The sequence below is a fragment of the Oncorhynchus mykiss genome, chromosome 5 (assembly GCF_013265735.2).
Source record: "Oncorhynchus mykiss isolate Arlee chromosome 5, USDA_OmykA_1.1, whole genome shotgun sequence".
Classification (NCBI taxonomy): Eukaryota; Metazoa; Chordata; class Actinopteri; order Salmoniformes; family Salmonidae; genus Oncorhynchus; species Oncorhynchus mykiss.
The window spans coordinates 481,757-508,204 of record NC_048569.1 but is presented as its reverse complement, the minus strand read 5'-3'; the positions used below and the strand labels follow the sequence as shown (position 1 = coordinate 508,204).

At 41.8% G+C, this 26,448-nt stretch overlaps 1 protein-coding gene across 7 annotated transcripts in view; it reads right to left on the bottom strand.

Annotated features, from left to right (window-relative positions):
* Positions 1 to 25,780, bottom strand: part of LOC110524924 (polypyrimidine tract-binding protein 3-like) — a 116,855-nt gene extending 91,075 nt beyond the window's left edge. For 2 of the 7 annotated variants that reach the window (XR_005051597.1, XM_036976560.1), the window contains exon 1: positions 25,700 to 25,780. Coding sequence is in view for 3 of the 7 variants with exons in the window: in XM_036976560.1 (XP_036832455.1) it covers positions 25,700 to 25,765 (66 nt within the window). In the remaining 4 variants the exon portion in view is untranslated. Of the gene's footprint in view, positions 1 to 4,575; positions 4,740 to 24,849; positions 25,225 to 25,699 lie in introns of those variants that run through there. The other 5 variants (XM_036976562.1, XM_036976563.1, XM_036976559.1 and 2 more) reach the window with 4 other exon arrangements.
* Positions 25,781 to 26,448: the final 668 nt, after the last annotated feature.

Below are 26,448 nucleotides of genomic sequence, written 5' to 3'. Positions count from 1 at the left end.
CTTAACATCCTAAAACCTACTCTGAGCAGTGTCTTATCATCCTAAAACCTACTCTGAGCAGTGTCTTATCATCACCCTAAAACCTACTCTGAGCAGTGTCTTAGCATCCTAAAACCTACTCTGAGCAGTGTCTTATCATCCTAAAACCTACTCTGAGCAGTGTCTTATCATCATCCTAAAACCTACTCTGAGCAGTGTCTTATCATCCTAAAACCTACTCTGAGCAGTGTCTTAACATCATCCTAAAACCTACTCTGAGCAGTGTCTTAACATCATCCTAAAACCTACTCTGAGCAGTGTCTTAACACCATCCTAAAACCTACTCTGAGCAGTGTCTTATCATCACCCTAAAACCTACTCTGAGCAGTGTCTTAACATCCTAAAACCTACTCTGAGCAGTGTCTTAACATCATCCTAAAACCTACTCTGAGCAGTGTCTTATCATCCTAAAACCTACTCTGAGCAGTGTCTTATCATCCTAAAACCTACTCTGAGCAGTGTCTTAACATCATCCTAAAACCTACTCTGAGCAGTGTCTTAACATCATCCTAAAACCTACTCTGAGCAGTGTCTTATCATCATCCTAAAACCTAGTCTGAGCAGTGTCTTATCATCCTAAAACCTACTCTGAGCAGTGTCTTAACACCATCCTAAAACCTACTCTGAGCAGTGTCTTATCATCATCCTAAAACCTAGTCTGAGCAGTGTCTCATCATCCTAAAACCTACTCTGAGCAGTGTCTTATCATCCTAAAACCTACTCTGAGCAGTGTCTTATCATCCTAAAACCTACTCTGAGCAGTGTCTTAACATCATCCTAAAACCTACTTTGAGCAGTGTCTTATCATCCTAAAACCTACTCTGAGCAGTGTCTTAACATCCTAAAACCTACTCTGAGCAGTGTCTTATCATCTTAAAACCTACTCTGAGCAGTGTCTTATCATCCTAAAACCTACTCTGAGCAGTGTCTTATCATCACCCTAAAACCTACTCTGAGCAGTGTCTTATCATCCTAAAACCTACTCTGAGCAGTGTCTTAACACCATCCTAAAACCTACTCTGAGCAGTGTCTTATCACCATCCTAAAACCTACTCTGAGCAGTGTCTTATCATCACCCTAAAACCTACTCTGAGCAGTGTCTTATCATCCTAAAACCTACTCTGAGCAGTGTCTTAACATCATCCTAAAACCTACTCTGAGCAGTGTCTTAACATCATCCTAAAACCTACTCTGAGCAGTGTCTTAACACCATCCTAAAACCTACTCTGAGCAGTGTCTTATCATCACCCTAAAACCTACTCTGAGCAGTGTCTTAACATCCTAAAACCTACTCTGAGCAGTGTCTTAACATCATCCTAAAACCTACTCTGAGCAGTGTCTTATCATCCTAAAACCTACTCTGAGCAGTGTCTTATCATCCTAAAACCTACTCTGAGCAGTGTCTTAACATCATCCTAAAACCTACTCTGAGCAGTGTCTTAACATCATCCTAAAACCTACTCTGAGCAGTGTCTTATCATCATCCTAAAACCTAGTCTGAGCAGTGTCTTATCATCCTAAAACCTACTCTGAGCAGTGTCTTAACACCATCCTAAAACCTACTCTGAGCAGTGTCTTATCATCATCCTAAAACCTAGTCTGAGCAGTGTCTCATCATCCTAAAACCTACTCTGAGCAGTGTCTTATCATCCTAAAACCTACTCTGAGCAGTGTCTTATCATCCTAAAACCTACTCTGAGCAGTGTCTTAACATCATCCTAAAACCTACTTTGAGCAGTGTCTTATCATCCTAAAACCTACTCTGAGCAGTGTCTTAACATCCTAAAACCTACTCTGAGCAGTGTCTTATCATCTTAAAACCTACTCTGAGCAGTGTCTTATCATCCTAAAACCTACTCTGAGCAGTGTCTTATCATCACCCTAAAACCTACTCTGAGCAGTGTCTTATCATCCTAAAACCTACTCTGAGCAGTGTCTTAACACCATCCTAAAACCTACTCTGAGCAGTGTCTTATCACCATCCTAAAACCTACTCTGAGCAGTGTCTTATCATCACCCTAAAACCTACTCTGAGCAGTGTCTTATCATCCTAAAACCTACTCTGAGCAGTGTCTTATCACCATCCTAAAACCTACTCTGAGCAGTGTCTTATCATCCTAAAACCTACTCTGAGCTGTGTCTTATCATCCTAAAACCAACTCTGAGCAGTGTCTTATCATCCTAAAACCTACTCTGAGCAGTGTCTTAACATCATCCTAAAACCTACTCTGAGCAGTGTCTTATCATCATCCTAAAACCTACTCTGAGCAGTGTCTTAACATCATCCTAAAACCTACTCTGAGCAGTGTCTTATCATCATCCTAAAACCTACTCTGAGCAGTGTCTTATCATCCTAAAACCTACTCTGAGCAGTGTCTTATCATCATCCTAAAACCTACTCTGAGCAGTGTCTTAACATCATCCTAAAACCTACTCTGAGCAATGTCTTAACATCATCCTAAAACCTACTCTGAGCAGTGTCTTATCATCATCCTAAAACCTACACTGAGCAGTGTCTTATCATCCTAAAACCTACTCTGAGCAGTGTCTTAACATCCTAAAACCTACTCTGAGCAGTGTCTTATCATCCTAAAACCTACTCTGAGCAGTGTCTTATCATCACCCTAAAACCTACTCTGAGCAGTGTCTTAACATCCTAAAACCTACTCTGAGCAGTGTCTTATCATCCTAAAACCTACTCTGAGCAGTGTCTTATCATCATCCTAAAACCTACTCTGAGCAGTGTCTTATCATCCTAAAACCTAGTCTGAGCAGTGTCTTATCATCCTAAAACCTACTCTGAGCAGTGTCTTATCATCCTAAAACCTACTCTGAGCAGTGTCTTAACATCCTAAAACCTACTCTGAGCAGTGTCTTATCATCCTAAAACCTACTCTGAGCTGGGAGTATTTTTTGTCTTAAAACTGATTCAGGATTCCTAGGATACTGATCGAGGCCTCAGTATACTTATCAAGGCCTCAGTATACTGAGGGGGCAGTGTACTGAGGGGGCAGTATACTGAGAGGGCAGTATACTGAGAGGGCAGTATACTGAGAGGGCAGTTTACTGAGAGGGTGGTATACTGAGAGGGCAGTATACTGAGAGGGCAGTATACTGAGAGGACAGTATACTGAGAGGGCAGTATACTGAGAGGGTGGTATACTGAGAGGGCAGTATACTGAGAGGGCAGTATACTGAGAGGGCAGTATACTGAGAGGGCAGTATACTGAGAGGGCAGTATACTGAGAGGGCAGTATACTGAGAGAGCAGTATACTCAATGGCATATATGCAAATTCAACTGACATAACATACCATAACAACTACAAACCCGATATCAGAATATTCTCAGCCAGTCAATTATCTAGAGCAGAATAAGTTCCTCTATTTGACAGCAGTGGGAAGAGTTAGGCAAGTCTGCCTCCCAACCACCATCCTACCCCCTATATAGTGTACTATGTTTGACCAGAGCCCTAGTCTGAGTGTGGGTCCTGGTCAAAAGTAGTACACTAGATACAGATGCTGGATCTTAATTTGACCAGTATTGTCACAGCAAAATAACCCAGCAGCAACAGCATGTGAACATTTGGTCCATAATGTTGCTTGATTGGTTTTTAGACTATTAGCTAGACAAAAAGTAGGTTCCGTGAGAAGTGCAATACTGTTTATACGGTATAACCGTATGTTACTGTTGGTTTTCTGTGAATGTATGTAAATCACGAAGCTCATCTTCATTTTCTGCGGTGCAGGAAAATTCTCAGCAACAAGAGTAATCAAATTAAGATCTGACATCTGTAGGCAATAGGGTTCCATTTGGAACCCCACCTCAGTGTAAAAAGAACAAAATGGCAGCCGACAGAATATGAACGGCTGCACCTGGCAATATAAAGACACTTCCACAGAAACCTTCCTGTATTTCTCTATTACAGAGAGACCTCGGAGTCTGACAAAGCAACAAAGCTAGTTTACTATACACTTGATCAAACATGTAAAAGTCATCAACCAGATATGGCTGAAATAAGAGAGTTATATACTAAGACTCGGGACACAAAAGTGTGTTTAAAGGTGTTTGTTGATATATAAACGTACAGAAGCTAAAGGTCACTGCACCGCGTGGTCTTTAGGTAGGGAGTTTACCCTCCTACCTCTCCAGGTGAACAAACGAGTTCCACAACTAATTCTAGTATTTTACATCGCATAATTGCTTCTCGGGGAAAGCAGGTAGCCTAATGGTTAGAGTGTTGGGCCGGTATCCGAAAGGTCGCTAGTTTGAATACCCGAGCCAACAACGTGAAAAATCTGCCGATGGGCCCTTGAGCAAGGCACTTAGCCCTAATTGCTCCTGTAAGACGCTCTGGATAAGAGTGTCTGATAAATGACTACAAACGTAAATGTCCTCAAAACCAGTACAATACAATACAATACAAAACACAACACCGAATGGTTTGTCTGTGCAACAGGTGATCAGCAACACCAAGCAGCAGTGAGTAGCCATGTCGTTCCTATTAAAACCAACAGCGAGTGGTACGGTACTATACCTGGAAGTCATTGGTCAGTCTAGTCCTCAGCATACAGCATAATAGATATTCAAAGAGGAAGGATAGAAGAAGAGAGAGAAGAAGAGAGTGAAATAAAAAAGACAGGCTTTCAGGACCAAGAGAAGAGTGAGAGAGACAAAGCACTAGATAAGCAAGTGTAACAGTGTGTTGGAGAGAGAGAGAGAGAGAGAGCGAGAGACAGAGAGAGAGAGAGAGACACCACAGAATAGGAGGAGGGATAAAAGAGGGAGAGGGAGGGTGTGTTCATGCTTACAGGTCTAGTGGATGATGATGTGTTAAAGACAGATTGGGGGAGGAAAGAGAGAACAGAGAATATGGTCTGTTTTCCATACATACATAAACAAATGAACTTACGACAAACCAGATGCATTCAGAGGAAAGAAAAAACAATGTTATTCTGATGGTAGGAAAAATACATAGCAACCACATCACAGAGAGGAGGGAGGGGAGGAGGGAGGGAGGGGAGGGAGGGGAGGCTGGGGGGCAGGGCTGTGGGAGGCTGAGTTGGGATGCATGCGCTCCATTGTCTGTGATATCTATTATTGAAGCTGGCCTGGCCCCTTCATCAGTAACCTGATACCACTGACCAAACAAACGCTGCGTAACACTCCAATTAACAAGTGCTGCTGAAAGACACACACACACACACACACACAGAGACACACACACACACACACACAGAGACACACACACACACACACACACACACACCAAGCTTGAAAGGCGAGCCTCAGCTGAGTCAGGTCTGAATCTCTACGTACAGAGCACCAAAAGATGACGTTTGAACAGACAGAGAGGCCATATGGCTGTACCACAGTAGGGGAGAGTGGGGTAAGTTGATCCAAAGGTTGAGACACCCTTGTTTCTAGGAAACCCTACACAAAATTAATAATTTGACCAAATATTTAGCAAGAGGTCATCATTTCATGGAGTCTGTGAAGGAAGAAACCACATGGAAGAAGAGGTAAGCAAGTCAGGTCCCAAAAAACGAATTTTCACCAAGTCAAATTATATTTGTGTTAGAGGTTTCATGATGCTTGTATCTAAACCAAAGTAGATAATTTGAAGAGTGTTCTATACATCAGTTGGGGTCTCTGTAAGCTTCAATATGAGGTTGCAAACCTAGCATAAAAGTGCATCCTAGTATTTGTGTGGGATAATATTTATTTATTTAACCTTTATTTAACCAGGAAAAGCCCATTGAGACCCAGAGTCTCTTTTTCAAGGGAGACCTGGCCAAGAAGGCAGCAACAATCAATACATTACAGAATTAAAACATACAACAACGTGATCCAGCCTAAAAAAAAGAATTTACACTCTACCATCAATATGGTCAAAATGTTTGCCTTGGGGTAAGACGAGCCAATGATTGAGCCAATGGCAAGTTGAGCAAATTGAAGTGTTTCTTCCCAAGGCAAGTCATTATCGCTGGGACATGAGGTAACAACAGGGCCTATGTTATTTTTTTCAAGAACAACGTGTTTGCTAGGTGTTAAGCCTGTGTTAAAAGATGCTTTATATATATATATATATATATTTTTTTTTTTTTAAAACAAAACTATTGTGATTGTGTTGAATTGTGGGAAACAGAGATAATAGTCTATTAAAAAAGCACACTCAGAGAAAATGATTTAGTGTCGAGGTGCTGACTAACGGTGAATAAACTAGAAGCTATAAAAATGTATAAACTCCCAGTAATTTATTGGGTAAAAAAACACCAACATTTCAGGCACAGTGATGCAAAAAACTTGTGTTTTCTTTACTGGGAGGTTATAGATATGGAGTGTGAGAATATATTGGTTTTTATGGGAAATAAAGATAGACATGGTTTTAAAAAGTTAGTATTTTAATATTTCATTCAGTACAGAAATGTGTAGGCAGATTAATTTACCTTGTCCCATGGCTCAATTTACCACATAACCAGGGTAAATTCTGCCAAGAAAATCACTTACTGGGACAAGCCATGTTTTCAAAAGAGTAATGTTTACATGAATTCTGATTATTTCCAGAGATACACATCATCCTGAAATATATGTAAATATCTTTGTTAGAAAGAGTACTAAATTTCCCTTGATGGAGTGATGCTGAAAGCCAGTGAGGGCTATGTAAAAAAAAAGAGCGTTTTCTACCAGAAATAAATGTTTAAATGGCTAAATAACTGAACAGTGCAGCAGGAGAACTTGTTACTGTGATTCCTGAAATGCAGAGCCTGTTGATGGACTATTTTCTAATCCGAAATTATACTTTTGTTACATTAATTGCTATCTCAGCTGGTTAGCTAGCTCTCGGTGTCAGCTAGCTAAGTTAGCCATGTTATGAATACAACTCCCATCTGTTGTCGACATCAAGATACGATTTGAGAGCGCTAGTTAGCTCAAAAAGTGGGTACAGCTTTGACTGCATGCTGACAGTGAATTTAGAGCCATTCAGTGGCTAGCTAGCTACACACTACAAACACAATTTTACCAGGTTGTCGTGAAGCAATTGTAATGACAGTCCACCACAACATAACCAAGAGGTTCCTGATTAGCAAGGGGGTAGTTAGTTTGTGTTCAATTTCATGATGTATTATAAACACTGTTTGAAATCATTGTGAGGGGATTTCACCAGTGGATGATTGGGGAATTGGGCTTTCTGGGAAAATGTTGTTTGAGGTTGTAACAGTAACCAAAGGTGGCTTAGAGAAGGGTCAATTGAGTTCTATTTTGCTACTTGTAGGCTACGGTCTGTAATTTATCTCAGTATATTTCATGATGTGTAACCTAACGTGCGCAATGATGTGCTTAAATCTGGGATTTAGTGCATTTATATTGGGTAAGCATTAGAATAAGTCGCCTCAATATTAGCAGCGGTATGTGGTAATATCTCTTCTAGGAGCTGATCCTTCATCAGTATTAGGAAATAATTCTAATGTTAAGGTAAGATAGTAGGGTTTGGGGTTTGAATGGCGAAAACTGATCCGAGTGCAGCACTCCTTTTATCACGATCATATCAGTATCGACACTATGCCTCAACGACACACTTAGCGACCGCGCACTCTCTGCATAGTGTTTTGGGAAACGTTACATCTTCGGTCGTTGTAGGAAAGATGCATCGTTAAAACACTCCTTAAGCGTAAATTCTATCGTTATGTGGAAACCGGGCCCAGTTTGTTTATGTGGATCATAAAGCAACAAGCGTCTGCTGTCTGTCGTATCGTATATAAAGCTGAAGGACTAGTACTTCGTCTTAAATGTTGGGGAATGTTCTCAAATAGTTCAGAGAACGTTAAGAAACAACATTCTTCTGTGGGAATTTCAATACGTTTTCTGCAGGTTTCCTCAAAGTTCTATTTAAATGTCATGCTTTCAGAACATTAACAGCATTTATCATAACAATAACAAAAGAAAACATGAGTAATGTTCAAAAACGTTCTAAGAATGCTATTGAAAAACATACATTCTGTTCTCAGCGTCAACAAAACTATCTCTATCCTCTATCTTGTTAAGTGTGTTCAGGAGTGTTGGCCACTCTCAATAATTGGCCACACCTGATCTTATTGAGTGCTTGTGTCCTTTGAAATGGGGTCTGTTTAAATAGACTAAAATGAACAGCTTTTTATGAGTAATAAAACATGATATGCTAGCTCCATCCTGGTGGTGCAGTGGTCTAATTCCATGTGCCAGAAAACAGAAGATCATAGGTTCAAATCTTAGTGAAGCTGTGCGGCAATAAAAAAAAATTGATTAATGCCTAAGTAAAGTCATTTCCATATATCCTATCTGAGCTTGGAGTACAGTTAACCTAAGCTAGCAGTCTTATTAAAATGTTACGTTTTAAGAAAGGTATTAAAAAAAATCCAAACTGTTAACCCAAACTCAGCTAGCAGTATTATAAGAATTTATTGAAACGTTCAATTAAAGGAAAAAAACTCAAAATAACCTAAAACGTTCTCAGAACCTCACTGCAACGTGAAAATGTATGTTCCCAGAACAGGCAAAATGTTCACTTCCGTTCTCAGAACTTTAAAAAAAGTTAGGCTTCGTTCCCAGAACCAATGGATAATTAAATTTTACGTTACCACAACTACCAAGGAACTAAACATATACCACAGGATATGTTATCAACAACCAGACCTAGCTATTATCAACAACTCGCTAATATGAACAACTAGCTATTATCAACAACTAGCTATTATCAACAACTCGCTACTATCAACAACTAGCTACTAACAACAAATAGCTACTATCAACTAGCTACAATCAACAACTAGCTATTATCAACAACTAGCTACTATCAACAAGTAGCTACTATCAACAACTAGCTATTATAAACAACTAGCTATTATCAACAACTAGCTATTATCAACAACTAGCTATTATCAACAACTTAGCTACTATCAACAACTAGCTACTATCAACAACTAGCTACTATCAACAACTAGCTACTATCAACAACTAGCTATTATTAACAACTAGCTACTATCAACAACTAGCTATTATCAACAACTAGCTACTATCAACAACTAGCTATTATCAACAACTAGCTATTATCAACAACTAGCTACTATCAACAACTAGCTACTATCAACAACTAGCTACTATCAACAACTAGCTCGTAGAAATCAGGTCAAATGTCAATTATGGATCCAGAATGAAACGCCACCTGAGACCTACAACATTGGGTCAGCCCTGCAACATTGGCTCAGCCTTGCAACATTGGGTCAGCCTTGCAACATTGGGTCAGCCTTGTAACATTGGGTCAGCCTTGCAACATTGGTTCAGCCTTGTAACATTGGGTCAGCCCTGCAACATTGGGTCAGCCTTGCAACATTGGGTCAGCCTTGCAACATTGGGTCAGCCTTGTAACATTGGGTCAGCCTTGCAACATTGGGTCAGCCCTTCAAGATGGGTCAGCCTTGCAACATTGGGTCAGCCCTACAACATTGGGTCAGCCCATCAAGATTGGGTCAGCCTTGCAAAATTGGGTCAGCCTTGCAACATTGGGTCAGCCCTACAACATTGGGTCAGCCCTACAACATTGGGTCAGCCTTGCAACATTGGGTCAGCCTTGCAACATTGGGTCAGCCCTTCAAGATTGGGTCAGCCTTGCAACATTGGGTCAGCCTTGCAACATTGGGTCAGCCTTGTAACATTGGGTCAGCCCATCAAGATTGGTCAGCCTTGCAACATTGGGTCAGCCCTACAACATTGGGTCAGCCCATCAAGATTGGGTCAGCCTTGCAAAATTGGGTCAGCCTTGCAACATTGGGTCAGCCCTACAACATTGGGTCAGCCCTACAACATTGGGTCAGCCTTGCAACATTGGGTCAGCCTTGCAACATTGGGTCAGCCCTTCAAGATTGGGTCAGCATTGCAAGATTGGGTCAGCATTGCAACATTGGGTCAGCCCTGCAACATTGGGTCAGCCCTACAACATTGGGTCAGCCTTGCATGTGCTGGTCAAACTAGTAGCAACTACCAGGCCTGGCTCTGTAGAAACAGGAAGTAACAGGAACTGGTAACTTGGGTTGCGAAGGCACGGCAGAGCATGGTGTTGGTTTTCCTTTAATATTGGATAGGGGGTAATAAAGAAGAGTAAACTGAAACCCAACCAGGAACAACAGACAACCATTTCCCTTGCTCCTCCTCTGCTGGTCTCCTTGTCTCCCTCCCATTCCGCCTCTCCACCATGGGTGTTCGGGCCTTCAGCTGCTCTGCACCCAGGATAGAATGCACTCCCGCCACACATACAAGATGCAGACACAGTCATCTCATTCAAAAACCTATTCAAGGATGCCTATAACCTATATAATGTCTTCCATGATTTACCTTCTGTGCATTCTCAGTATCCCTATGTATTCCCCAACCCACAACCTTACCCTAAACTGGTTCCCTATCCTATACCCAGCCGGGGCTGTATCCTATACCCAGCCTTACCACCTAAACCGGGTCTGTATCCTATACCCAGCCTTACCATCTAAACCGGGTCTGTATCCTATACCCAGCCTTACCCCCTAAACCGGGTCTGTATCCTATACCCAGCCTTACCCGCTAAACCGGGTCTGTATCCTATACCCAGCCGGGTCTGTATCCTATACCCAGCCGGGTCTGTATCCTATACCCAGCCCTACCCCCTAAACCAGGTCTGTATCCTATACCCAGCCGGGTCTGTATCCTATACCCAGCCCTACCCCCTAAACCGGGTCTGTATCCTATACCCAGCCTTACCCCCTAAACCGGGTCTGTATCCTATACCCAGCCGGGTCTGTATCCTATACCCAGCCTTACCACCTAAACCGGGTCTGTATCCTATACTCAAGACTTACCCCCTAAACCGGGTCTGTATCCTATACCCAGCCTTACCACCTAAACCGGGTCTGTATCCTATACTCAGCCTTACCACCTAAACCGGGTCTGTATCCTATACCCAGACTTACCCCCTAAACCGGGTCTGTATCCTATACCAAGCCTTACCCCCTAAACCGGGTCTGTATCCTATACCCAGACTTACCCCCTAAACCGGGTTTGTATCCTATACCCAGCCTTACCCCCTAAACCGGGTCTGTATCCTATACTCAGCCTTACCCCCTAAACCGGGTCTGTATCCTATACCCAACCCTACCCCTTTACCCTACCAACGCAACATTAAAAACTGAAATATTTTATGTTTCACTGAGATTTGGCTGAACGACGATATGGATAATATCGGAGCTGGCTGACATCTCCGTGTTTCGGCAGGACAGAGCAGCTACGTCTGGTAAGACGAGGGGCGGAGGAGTGTGTCTATTTGTCAATAACTGCTGGTGTGCGATATCTAATATTAAAGAAGTCCCGAGGTATTGCTCGCTTGAGGTAGAGTACTTCATGATAAGCTATTGACCACACCATCTACCAAGAGAGTTCTCATCTATATTATTCGTAGCCATCTATTTACCACTGCAAACCGACGCTGGCATTGTCTTGGCTGTGTGCTTAGGGTTGTTGTCCTGTTGGAAGGTGAACCTTCAGCCTAGTCTGAGGTCGTGAGCACTCTGGAGCAGGTTTTCATCAAGGATCTCTGTACTTTGCTCTATTCATCTTTGCCTCAATCCTGACTAGTCTCCCAGTCCCTGCTGCTGAAAAACATCCCCACAGCATGATACTGCCACCACCATGCTTCACCGTAGGGTTGGTGCCAGGTTTCCTCCAGATGTGACGCTTGGCATTCAGAACAAAGAGTTCAATCTTGGTTTCATCAAACCAGAGAATCCTGTTTCTCATGGTCTGAGAGTCTTTAGGTGCCTTTTGGCAAACTCCAAGAGGGCTTTCATATCCCTTTTACTGAGGAGTGGCTTCCATCTGGCCAGTCTACCATAAATACCTGATTGGTGGAGTGCTGTAGAGATGGTTGTGCTTCTGGAAGTTTCTCCCATCTCCATAGAGGAACTCTAGAGCTCTGTCAGAGTGACCAATCCCATGGTTCTCCGGAGCAGCGAGTGTCTTCTTGGATGGCTCGTATTGTCTGCCTCGAAGCGAGCATAGAATATGTTAAGCTCGTCTGGGAGGGAGGATTCGATGGGTACCACACAACTGGATTTGCAATTGTAATCTGTGAGAGTCTATAGTCCTTGCTAATGCCTCATGAGTCTGAGTTGTCGAACATCAATTCAAGTTTAAGTCTGTATTGTCTTTTTGCATCCATAATGGATTTGAGGAGCTCGTACCTGCTTTCGCACGCCACCAAGTCATCTGGGTTTGTTCTGCTGACATTGAACGCTGTAGTACGGGCTCTAAACGTTGGTACGGATATCTCTGTTCGTCCAGGGTTTTTGGTTGGGGTACAGATTGTTAAGCCTGTGACTGACACCAACAACAACTTGGCCTCTTTTAAGATGAAGGTTAACATGCCGGGTGAATACAACTCCAGTTGCATTTCCAAACAAGGGTGCATCCCAAATGCCACCCTATTCCCTATGCAAGTGCATTACTTTAGTCCAGAGCCCTGTGGGATGCACAAGGGGTTATGGACATAGTGAAATGTTCAACAACTGAAGCCATCTGCCATGACAGTGAAGCCCTTTCTCCTTTCTTCCTTCAGCGGGGTGCCAGAGCACACAACACACCTGGGATACCACAACACCCCCCCCCTGGAATTCTCTCTCTCTCTCTCTCTCTCTCTCTCTCTCTCTTAGACAGTGCTGAGGTGAGGTCTGGCACATAGCTGACATTCCACTAAACTGAGCCCTGGGCTGAGGAGAGAGAAGTATCTGGGAAGCTCAAGGGTACAGCAGTCTAGGAGAACAATGCTTACCCACCCATCACTCTCTCCATCCCAACCCTCCTCTCCTAGCCTGCTAGCAGACACACTTCCAATGAGCACAGAACACCAACAGAGTGCTAAAAATGCTTAGCAGTAACAAATAAAGTGGGCAGAGGGTGTGGGGCATGGGGGTGAGAAAGGAGGGAGGTGTGGGGTGGGGGAGGAGAGTGGAGTGGAGTGGAGGCATTGGAATGAGTGAAGACAGCCCTGGCTGTCATCATGGAGTAGTTGAAACACATCATGGAGTAGTAGAAACACAAGATGGAGTAGTAGAAACACATCATGGGCTAGTAGAAACAAGATGGAGTAGTAGAAACACATCATGGAGTAGCAGAAACACAAGATGGAGTAGTGGAAACACTAGATGGAGTAGTAGAAACACATCATGGAGTAGTGGAAACACTAGATGGAGTAGTAGAAACACATCATGGAGTAGTAGAAACACATCATGGAGTAGTAGAAACAAGGTGGAATAGTAGAAACAAGATGGAGTAGTAGAAACACATCATGGAGTAGTAGAAACAAGGTGGAATAGTAGAAACAAGATGGAGTAGTAGAAACAAGATGGAGTAGTAGAAACACATCATGGAGTAGTAGAAACAAGATGGAGTAGTAGAAACACATCATGGAGTAGTAGAAACACATCATGGAGTAGCAGAAACACTAGATGGAGTAGTCGAAACACATCATGGAGTAGTAGAAACACATCATGGAGTAGTAGAAACAAGATGGAGTAGTAGAAACACATCATGGAGTAGTAGAAACAAGATGGAGTAGTAGAAACACATCATGGAGTAGTAGAAACAAGATGGAGTAGTGGAAACAAGATGGAGTTCTAGAAACACATCATGGAGTAGTAGAAACAAGATGGAGTAGTAGAAACACATCATGGAGTAGTAGAAACAAGATGGAGTAGTAGAAACACATCATGGAGTAGTAGAAACAAGATGGAGTAGTAGAAACACATCATGGAGTAGTAGAAACAAGATGGAGTAGTAGAAACACATCATGGAGTAGCAGAAACACAAGATGGAGTAGTCGAAACACTAGATGGAGTAGTAGAAACACATCATGGAGTAGTAGAAACAAGATGGAGTAGTAGAAACACATCATGGAGTAGTAGAAACAAGATGGAGTAGTAGAAACAAGATGGAGTAGTGGAAACAAGATGGAGTTCTAGAAACACATCATGGAGTTCTAGAAACACAAGATGGAGTAGTAATGACTGAATACAGAAGTATTCCATGTAAGTATGTACATAATTATGTGATTGTGTTGTTCCAGAATAGACTAATAATAACATTGTATCAAATCTACTTATGGCTAGGGGTTCAACAACATTCCGCTGAAAAGGCAGAGCTCGAAATTCCAAAATATTTTTTTTAAATATGTAGCTTTCATACATTCACAAGTGCAATACACCAAATTAAAGATAAACTTCTTGTTAATCTACCCATCATGTCCGATTTCAAAAAGGCTTTACAGCGAAAGCGCACCATATGATTATGTTAGGTCAGAGCCTAGTCACAAAAACACACACAGCCATTTTCCAGCCAAAGAGAGGAGTCACAAAAAGGCAGAAATAAAGACAAAATGAATCACTAACTGTCACACCCTGGCCATAGAGAGGCTTTTATTCTCTATTTTGGTTAGGCCAGGGTGTGACTAGGGTGGGGATTCTAGTTTCTTTATTGCTATGTTTTCTCTTTCTATGTTTTGGCCGGGTATGGTTCTCAATCAGGGACAGCTGTCTATCGTTGTCTCTGATTGGGAATCATACATAGGCAGCCTGTTTTGCCAACTTAGTTGTGGGTAGTTGTCTGTGTTGGTGGCCTGTATAGCCGTAGTAAGCGGCATGTTAGTTTTGTCGTTTCTTGTTTTTGTTGGCGACATTCTAAATATAAAGAAATGTACGCTCACCACGCTGCACCTTGGTCCGGTCATTTCATTGACGACATTCGTGACACTAACCTTTGATGATCTTCATCAGATGGCACTCATAGGACTTCATGTTACACAACACATGTATGTTTTGTTCGACAAAGTTCCTATTTATATGCAAAAATCTCTGTTCACATTGGCGCGTTATGGTCAGTAATGTTGTGCCTCGAAAACATCCAGCGAATTTTCAGAGAGCCACATGAATTTACAGAAATACTCATAATAAACTTTGATAAAAGATACAACTATTATGCACAGAATTATAGATATACTTCTCCTTAATGCAACAGCTGTGTCAGATTTCAAAAAAACTTTACGGAAAAAGCAAACCATGCAATAATCTGAGTACGGCGCTCAGACACAAAAACAAGCCATGCAGATATCCACCATGTTGTGCAGTCAACAGAAGTCAGAAATAGCATTAGAAATATTCACTTACCTTTGATTATCTTCATCAGAATGCACTCCCAGGAATCACAGTTCCATAAATAAATGTTTGTTTTGTTCGATAAAGTCCATCATTTATGTCCAAATACCTCCTTTTGTTAGCGGGTTTAGTAAACAAATCCAAACTCAGAAGGTGCGGGCAGGTCCAGGCGAAAGTTCAGACTAAAAGTTCAAAAAGTTATATTACAGTTCGTAGAAACATGTCAAACGATGTATAGAATCAATCTTTAGGATGTTTTTAACATAAATCTTCAATAATGTTCCAACCGGAGAATTCCTTTGTCTTTAGAGTTGCAATGGAACGGAAGTTTACTCTTGGCACGCTTTTCATCCGAACGTGAAAATGCTGCCCCCTATCCCAAACAGGATAAATAAGTCAGTGTGTGTGTGTGTGTGTGTTCATGACCAGGTAGATTGAAAGCATGGAAAGAAAGCTTGAGAACTTGGCTGCTATGACAAGGAGAGAGAGAGAGAGAGAGAGAGAGAGAGAGAGAGAAACTACAGGATTTCATAGTCATATGATCGTGACATTCTTCACAGAATTAACCACCAAACCAAGGCAAAAGGACATGGTCACGAGAAAGAAAGTGTGAGGAGAAAAAAAAGTCCCTAGAAAATGACAAGAGAGAACATTCCCCTGTCAACCAGTCCCCTATCGTTCAGCTGCTCTGCTACCATATTGTTGTCATGTTGTGTTGCTACCATGCTGTGTTGTCATGTGTTGCTGCCATGCTATGTTGTTGTCTTTAGGTCTCTCTTTATGTAGTGTTGTGTCTTCTCTCTTGTCGTGATGTGTGTTTTGTCCTATATTTATATTACATTTATTTGTCTTTTTAATCCCAGGCCCCCGTCCCCACAGGAGGCCTTTTGCCTTTTGGTAGGCCGTCATTGTAAATAAGAATGTGTTCTTAACTGACTTGCCTAGTTAAATAAAAGGTTCAATTAAAAATGTAAAAATAAATATATCTCAGGCTGTGTTCCCTATAGTTCAGCTGCTTTGTCAGTCCAGTCAGTCATGTCTCAGGCTGTGTTCCCTATAGTTCAGCTGCTCTGTCAGTCCAGTCAGTCATGTCTCAGACTGTGTTCCAAATGGCACCCTATTCCCTCTATAGTGAACTACTTTTGACACGGCCAAACTGACAATATGCTAGGAGCACAGTAGCTAAATGCCAAAGCTACATTCTTCTGTCACACAGTCAACATTGTTTTATAGAGAACATCTATTCTAACACAGTTTGTCACAGTACATATGGTGATGCCTATATAGCCTATGGTGTTGTTTATGTGTTACCCCAGAGACATGCAGTTCTGACAATCAAAAAGAGAAAACCTTAAACCTTTCAGGTGTCTTTGGATATGGCTGCCAACAAAATAGGGAAATGACTAAAAACATTGACATTTTCTCTCTTCCTTTTTTTTTGAGAAAACAAAGACTCACCAATTCCTTGCAGAATTGTTCTGTATTTAATTATATCTCCATTGAAAATATCTTTGTGATGTTGACCGACCGTTCAGTCGTCAGTATAGAGAGCAGCCACTGCAGCATCAATCTTCCCCAACACTGTGACAAAGGTTAAAAGATTGGCAGAAGAAATTTTCAGATAATGTTGTTCGGTTGACAATTTTGTGTTGAGTAATGTTGATTGTAGAGGTCGACTTATTCATCGGAATGGCATATTAATTAGGGCCGATTTCAAGTTTTCATAACAATCGGAAATCGGTATTTTTGGACACCGATTTAGTTTTACACCTTTATTTAATGTTTATTTAACTAGGCAAGTCAGTTAAGAACATTCTTATTTACAATGACTGCCTAGGAACAGTGGGTTAACTGCCTCGTTCAGGGGCAGAACGACAGATTTTTACCTTGTCAGATCGGGGGATCCAATCTTGCAACCTTAAAATTAACTCGTCCAACGCAATAACGACCTGCCTCTCGTTACACTCCACAAGTAGACTGACTGCCTGTTACCTGAATGCAGTAAGCCATGGTAAGTTGCTAGCTAGCATTAAACCTATCTTATAAAAAACAATCAATCAATCATAATCACTAGTTAACTACACATGGTTGATGATATTACTAGTTTATCTAGCGTGTCCTGCGTTGCATATAATCTGACTGATCTTACAAGCATACAAGTATCTGACTGAGCGGTGGTAGGCAGCAGCAGGCTCGTAAGCATTCATTGAAACAGCACTTTCGTGCATTTTGCCAGCAGCTCTTCGTTGTGCGTCAAGCATTGCGCTGTTTATGACTTCAAGCCTATCAACTCCCGAGATGAGGCTGGTGTAACCGAAGTGAAATCGCTAGCTAGTTAGCGGGGTGAGCGCTAATAGCGTTTAAAACGTCACTCGCTCTGAGCCTTCTAGTAGTTGTTCCCCTTGCTCTGCATGGGTAACGCTGCTTCGAGGGTGGCTGTTGTCATTGTGTTCCTGGTTCGAGCCCAGGGAGGAGCGAGGAGAGGGACGGAAGCTATACTGTTACACTGGCAATACTAAAGTGCCTATAAGAACATCCAATAGTCAAAGGCTAATGAAATACAAATGGTATAGAGGGAAATAGTCCTATAATTCCTATAATAACTACAACCTAAAACTTCTTACCTGGGAATATTGAAGACTCATGTTAAAAGGAACCACCAACTTTCATATGTTCTCATGTTCTGAGCAAGGAACTCAAACGTTAGCTTTCTTACATGGCACAAAATGTAACGATTAACCGGTATCGGCTTTTTTAGTCCTCCAATAATCGGTATCGGCGTTGAAAAATCATAATCGGTCGACCTCTAGTTGATTGACCCTTTTTAGTCTAGTGTTTGTGTTGAATCTGAGAGGTATTCACCTACAGGAACAATGTCACTGAGCAGGAAAGTAAAGCAGCACCACAGATGACTCACTTCATCAGACAGACACATTCCATCTCTTTTTCCTGCCTGGCCCAACCAGGAAGAGACAGACACATTCCATCTCTCTTTCCTGCCTGGCCAAACCAGGAAGAGACAGACACATTCCATCTCTCTTTCCTGCCTGGCCCAACCAGAAAGAGACAGACACATTCCATCTCTCTTTCCTGCCTGGCCCAACCAGGAAGAGACAGACACATTCCATCTCTCTTTCCTGCCTGGCCCAACCAGGAAGAGACAGACACTTTCCATCTCACTTTCCAACCAGGAAGACAGAAACAGACCAGGAAACAGTCACAGCAGTTTCCTCTCTCTACAGGCCCAACAAACATGCAGGCCTGTGACTGGGCCATACCGGTCTGTCTGTTTAGAAAGGAAAGATATAGGAGGCTCATATGTAAGGTCTGATATAGGGTCTGATATAGGGTCTGATATAGGGTCTGATATAGGGTCTGATATAGGGTCTGATATAGGGTCTGATATAGGGTCTGATATAGGGTCTGATATAGGGCCTGATATAGGGTCTGATGTATGTAGGGCCTATGTCAGGCCCTAATCAAGTCTATTTGCATACCAAATGGCACAGCATTTCCTATATAAACGCAGCACAAAAAGAAAAGTCCCTTTTTTAGGACCCTGTCTTTGAAAGATAATTAGTAAAAATCCAAATAACTTCACAGATCTTCATTGTAAAGGGTTTATACACTGTTTCCCATGCTTGTTCAAATAAACAATTAATGAACATGCACCTGTGGAACGGTCGTTAAGACACTAACAGCTTACAGACGGTAGGCAATTAAGGTCACAGTTATAAAAACTTAGGACACTAAAGAGGCCTTTCTACTGACTCTGAAAAACACCAAAAGAAAGATGTCCAGGGTCCCTGCTCATCTGCATGAACTTGCCTTTGGCATGCTGCAAGGAGGCATGAGGACTGCAGATGTGGCCAGGGCAATAAATTGCAATGTCCGTACTGTGAGACGCCTAAGACAGTGCTACAGGGAGACAGGGAGGACAGCTGATCGTCCTCGCAGTGGCAGACCACGTGTTACAACACCTGACAACAGGATCGGTAAATCCGAACATCACACCTGTGGGACAGGTACAGGATGGCAACAACAACTGCCCGAGTTACACCAGGAAAGCACAATCCCTCCATCAGTGCTCAGACTGTCCACAATAGGCTGAGAGAGGCTGGACCAGACAGGACTGGCAAAAAGTGCTCTTCACTGACGAGTCGCGGTTTTGTCTCACCAGGGGTGATGGTTGGATTCGCGTTTATCATTGAAGGAATGAGCGTTACATTGAGGCCTGTACTCTGGAGCGGGATTGATTTGGAGGTGGAGGATCCATCATGGTCTGGGGCGGTGTGTCACAGCATCATCGGACTGAGCTTGTCATTGCAGGAAATCTCAACGCTGTGCGTTACAGGGAAGGCATCCTCCCCCTCATGTGATACCCTTCCTGCAGACTCATCCTGACATGACCCTCCAGCATGACAATACCAGCAGCCATACTGCTCGTTCTATGTATTCCAGCAACACAGGAATGTCAGTGTTCTGCCATGGCCAGCGAAGAGCCCGGATCTCAATCCCATTGAGCATGTTTGGGACCTGTTGGATTGGAGGGTGAGGGCTAGGGTCATTCCCCTCAGAAATGTCCGGGAACTTGGTGGAAGTGGGGTAACATCTCACAGCAAGAACTGGCAATTCTGGTGCAGTCCATGAGGAGGAAATGCACTGCAGGACTTAATGCAGCTGGTGGCCACACCAGATACTTACTGTTACTTTTGATTTTGACCCCCCCCCCCTTTGTTCAGGGACAAATTATTCAATTTCTGTTAGTCACATGTCTGTGGAACTTGTTCAGTTTATGTCTCAGTTGTTGAATCTTGTTATGTTCATACAAATATTTACACGTGTTAATAAGTTTGCTGAAAATAAACGCAGTTGACAGAGAGAGGACGTTTATTTTTCTGTTGCTGAGTTTATATGCATTTGCCATTTCACATACTGCAAAACACACATAGAGCAGGTTCACTCCACGGACAGAACCAAGGAAACCGGATGTTACATTTGTGTTTATTCTAATTCCGTCTTCAGCCAACAGTTCTGAATTTAAAGACGCTGTTCCAATCACCACTGCATATCTTCTCACCATCCCAGGAAAGAAAGGCAGGTGTTGATGATTCTAGAAGACAATACTGTACAACGGCTACAAAGAAGGTAGCTAGTCTTACAAGTTTAAGTGGAGAGAGTTAGTATATTTGACATCCACATCACATGGTGGTGTATAGCATTTTAGATCATGTTTATTTTGGACAGGACATTCAGAATAACGAGTGTGTAGGGTCTAGTGTGTAGGGTCCAGTGTGTAGGGTCCAGTGTGTAGGGTCTAGTGTGTAGGGTCTAGTGTGTAGGGTCTAGTGTGTAGGGTCCAGTGTGTAGGGTCTAGTGTGTAGGGTCTAGTGTGTAGGGTCTAGTGTGTAGGGTCCAGTGTGTAGGGTCTAGTGTGCAGGGTCCAGTGTGTAGGGTCTAGTGTGTAGGGTCTAGTGTGTAGGGTGAATGACTACGAAAACAGTTTGTCAAAAGCGATACCTGATAGCAATAATCCTGCTCTATTGCAACAGGTCCATTGGACAGACCCTGCTATTGCAACAGGTCCATTGGACAGACCCTGCTATTGCAACAGGTCCATTGGACAGACCTTGCTATTGCAACAGATCCATTGGACAGACCTTGCTATTGCAACAGATCCATTGGACAGTGACAACTACTTCATTCTTATCAGCATTGCTGTAGGTTGTGTAAAGGAAACACAGAGTAGACCATTTATATTTCCTAATTACTAAAACACTGAAAATCCCTGTATGAGTTGAGTTTTCAGTTTTAATAAATAAGAAAGGAACCTGAGGAAACTGTGTCATCATTCATGCAAATATTTTAAAGTACTACTTAAGTCGTTTTTGTCTGCATCGGTACTTTACAATTGATATTTTTGACAACTTTTACTTTTACTCCACTACATTGCTAAAGAAAGTATGTACACAAATACTGCGTTTGTAAATGATGTCCAAGCGTTGGAGTGCGCCTCTGACTGTCCGTAAATTAACAAAACAGGAAAATCGTGCCGTCATGTTCGCTTAATACAAGGAATTTGATGTATGTACAGCATTTACTTCTACTCAAGTATGACAATTGAGTACTTTTCCCCACCACTGTACATTAGTACGCTTAAAAACAGATTATTTTAGACTTTTACTCAAGTAGCATTTTACTCTGTGACATTCCATTTTACTTGAGCTATGTTCTATTAAGGTATCTTTACTTTTACTCAAGTATGACCATTTAGTACTTTTTCACCACTGTGCAAATATGTAGGGTTAAACGTCTACCATTGACAGTGTGTTCAGCAGACACGCATATCACTTAGGCCTATTTCCCCATGTCATTAACAACTTCTTGATTAATTTATGTGTTATCACTGTAGCTAGGTTTACATACAATTAGTGACAGATTTCCATGTGAATATTCTATAATCCACATAAAAAAAAACGATATGGGCATTTTCCCACAAGTTTCCATTAAATTGACCTGTTGTGGATGACGTAGCCTGGTGCACATATATACAGTTGAAGTCAGAAGTTTATATACACTTAGGTTGGAGTCATTAAAACTCGTTTTTCAACCACTCCACAAATGTCATGTTTAGATCGTACTTTTTGGAGAAATGTCCTCTGGTCTGATGAAACAAAAATAGAACTGTTTGGCCATAATGACCATCGTTATGTTTGGAGGAAAAATGGGGAGGCTTGCAAGCTGAAGAACACCATTCCAACCATGAAGCACGGGGGTGGCAGCATCATGTTGTGGGAGTGCTTTGCTGCAGGAGGAACTGGTGCACTTCACAAAATAGATGGCATCATGAGGTAGTAAAATTATGTGGATATATTGAAGCAACATCTCAAGACATCAGTCAGGAAGTTAAAGCTTGGTCGCAAATGGGTCTTCCAAATGGACAATGACCCCAAGCATACTTCCAAAGTTGTGGCAAAATGGCTTAAGGACAACAAAGTCAAGGTATTGGAGTGGCCATCACAAAGCCCTGACCTCAATCCTATAGAAAATGCGTGGGCAGAACTGAAAAAGCATGTGCGAGCAAGGAGGCCAACAAACCTGACTCAATTACACCAGCTCTGTCTGGAGGAATGGGCCAAAATTCATCCAACATATTGTGGGAAGCTTGTGGAAGGCTACCCGAAACATTTGACCCAAGTTAAACAATTTAAATGCAATGCTACCGAATACAAATTGAGTGTATGTAAACTTCTGACCCACTGGGAATGTGATGAAATAAATAAAAGCTGAAATAAATCATTCTCTCTACTATTATTCTGACATTTCACATTCTTAAAATAAAGTTGTGATCCTAACTGACCTAAGACTGGGAATTTATACTAGGATTTAAAATGTCAGGAATTGTGAAAAAATGAATTTACATTCATTTGGCTAAGGTGTATGTAAACTTCCGACTTCAACTGTATATAAATGTTGAGGTAAAATTCCCATGAACTGAATAAAAAATACAAGTTAAATGGGTTTCCATCGCATTTTCAAATGTACTGATTGTTTTCTCACCAAAAAGAGGTAGTTATATAGTGAGTGTGCCTTTGCATGTGCCCTCTAACCAACCATACATGGTGAGATTATAATGGACCAAAAAATATATTTTAATTTGTCAAACAGGCAGTCAAGCATAGATGATCATGTCACCAGAATAAGACCCTCGATATTTATTGGAAAGCGGCATCAAGCTCATCATCTTGCACTTTCACCACCCTGTGAAGTTCATAACTTATTTCATCTGTAGCCTAATAAACTGCATGCTTTCCCGACGAGTCTGAGTGGGAGGACCACACAATATGTCCTATGTTGGTTATTATATCAATATTTGCGTACTAAAAACGTTCCCACCGACATTTCTTGCATACTTGACTTTACCGACACAAAAAGATCCCACCTTGTCTATCGTATTTCGTTTTTTCAAAATGTTAAAAGTTTACCGAAAAAATGTTCTGTTTCCATCAGGCCTGTCGTGACATGTTTTATCCGACATGTAGACCTACTTTACTGCATAAAAAGGTTCGACATGTAGACCTACTTTACTGCATAAAAAGGTTCGATGGAAACCTGGTTGGTGTTATGATGACACGCATTCATCAACAATAAGACAGCTGTTGTGTTTGGTTCACATCAATACGGGATGATGTGGCAAACAGCTCACACGCCAAAACAATAGCCTGCCTTATCACTGATAGTTGCCGTAGAGATGTGTGATGTACAATCACGGAAATCCCCACTGGAGAAGCTCACAACACAATCAGCTCACTGCACATTGGAACCATCCACTACATTTAACGCTACTTGTATATCCATATCCTACACGAGGCCCCAACTAACTAACTCGTGTAAGTGATTTGACTGATGATCCACTTCCACGTCGTTACATTGTTGCATTGTATTTGTTACATGAATAAGAAATGGAGAGAGGACCGAGCGGTCAACAGTTAAGCGACAGTCTTTTGTTTCGGGAAGAGAAGGCAAGGCAGACAGCGTGGCAGATCATTCGAAGTTGAGAGGTGGCATAGATAGAAATGCTACAAATTGGCGAACCAAACTGCACAATTATGGTCACCAATTGCAAGTTAGTTTGTAGGCAAAAAATAGGATACAAAAAAACGCGTCATAGGTTATGACGGTTTTATTACATGTTATTACTAAGTTATAACATGTATATCTGTGTTAATGTGTGCAGCCCCACGCCGATACACCTGTTGGATAATTGAGCACATGGAGCATATGTATCTGAAAAGAATTGTCTGAAAATGTTGTAGAGAAATGTTGTAGGATGAAGATTTTATAAATCTATCGACCAGCCCCCCGCCCACATGCCGTTATTTTCCCACGCACACGAGTAGTAAACAATGATTTAGAATAGCTCATATTCCGTTGTTTAAACAGCTCTGATATCATGTATATCTATGCTTAAATTGCACCATTTTACTTCAAGACTATTCTGTTGTAACTAGTTGTACATATTCTCTAAATGATGCTTTCGGTAGTCTATGTATCAAGAGCCTCTGTTGTTTTCGCGAAGAAAGAAACGCCCCTTGCATATCTTAAAATGGCAGCATATCTTAATCAATGTCTTGATTTGTTACTTTTACTGTCCATGTGTGGCGATACTGTATTACTTACAGTAATGACACATATCATGCGAGAGTAGGGACAATAGAAAAAGCGTAGGCAACTAGCTCAACAATTGAAGGGAAACGGGCTATTTTCTATGACTTTATTAAGTCAACTCTAGATAATGAACCAGCAAACGTCCATGCGCATAGACACAGAAATATGATGACCTCTCTAATCTATAGTCTTTTTTCGGTGACGTGAAGTCCTTAATTGAATAGAATATGACCAATAAATCTATGTGAACACTTAAAAGAAGGTTAGGTTTAGGCTGCGAGTGGGCTTGTTTGTCCCCCCCCCCCCCCCCCCTGCGTGCAAATCTCAACATTTTCTATCCGTGACTATAATTCCACTACACATTAAACAGGTTTCCTGCAAAAATGTTACATGCTTTTGTGTAACGGGCAATTACTGTAAAGAAAAAAGCAACATACCCATCCATTGCACAGAGGAAACAGTGTAGAAAGGACAGTGAACGCTCAGGAAAGTGAAGAAATCGGTTTGGGTGTTGTTACTACTGCTCAGCTAGCTCGCGCCCCTCCAACACTGAAATGTTCGCTCTCATACGCACAATGGCACGCTTCCTGTTAAACTGACGTGAAAATACACAGACAGACATGTACAGACGCCTTGCCTGCCTGCCTGCCTCGCTGTACAAAATGGCCTCTCCTCTCAGGCAGCTCCAACATAGACACACACACCTTTGTCACTTCCAACAACGAACGCACATCCATGTACACCACTCTGCGCCTTAGCGCGCCATCACCGCGCACACAGTTTGGATAGAAATTAGGATAGAATATGTCTGTGCCGCCCTGTCAGCGATAAAGACTGAGATCTCATCTAGGGACAGAGTGGACTCTGCTGCAGACTAGCAGTTAGTTGAACAGGAATAATCTTGTTCAATGGCAGGTATTAATTAATTAAGTTAATGGATCACACTGATCCAAGACTCACTTTAATTAATTGGCCACACTAATTTACCCATGAGAGTCACCACGAAATCATAGCACTTAAAGAAATTCATTATCAAATACAGTTTTAAGGAATAATTAACACAAACATGTTTATTTTACTATCATTGTGGGACCAAACAATTTAGTCCCATTCAAAATCCTATTTTCCCTAAACTTAAACCCAAACCTAACTCTAATTGTAACCCTAAACCGAAAACAGCCTTTTTCCTTGTGGGGACCGGTGAATTGTCCTTGTTTTTGTTTTACTAATGCCCCCCTCCCACACACACACACACACACACACACACACACACACACATACACTTACTACATTTGGGCCTACATCATGTCTGCCATTCCTTGTTTCCTGCACTGTCAATGGTTGTTTCATCATGGTTCTATGCAGCACAGTGAGCACACAGCTTACCAAAGCATCCTGAGACTGCAGCATGTACAAACTCGTTGCACCAGTCTGACCAGAAAGACTGAAGTATTGTATACATAGGCTATGCAATTAAAACATTACTCAAATACAAGGGAAAGCTATAGTTCCTAACATTATACTGCCCCCTATGTCACTCTCTTTCTTTCTCTCACCCTGTGTGTGTGTGTGTGTGTGTGTGTGTGTGTGTGTGTGTGTGTGTGTGTGTGTGTGTGTGTGTGTGTGTGTGCGTGCGTGCGTGCGTGTTGTGGTGTGCGTGTGTTCCCACATCACATGGTCAAGAGTAATGCGTTTGATATTCATTGACATCAGAGGACTGCAGCTGTGAAAAATATATTGATTAATCCTAATGTAGCCTAAAGGATTCCCATTCAAAATTCTGTTTTCCCAAACCCCTAAACCTAACATTTACGACAGCATTTACGACAGCAAATTTCAATTTACAAAAAATGAAATGACTGTGTTTTTGTCCTTTGAGTTTCTAGTCATGAAATCTATGCAGCCTACTCAATCACTTTTTATAGCTAATGTTTACAGGCCTCCTGGGCCATATACAGCGTTCCTCACTGAGTTCCCTGAATTCCTATAGGACCTTGTAGTCATGGCAGAGAATATTATAATCTTTGGTGACTTTA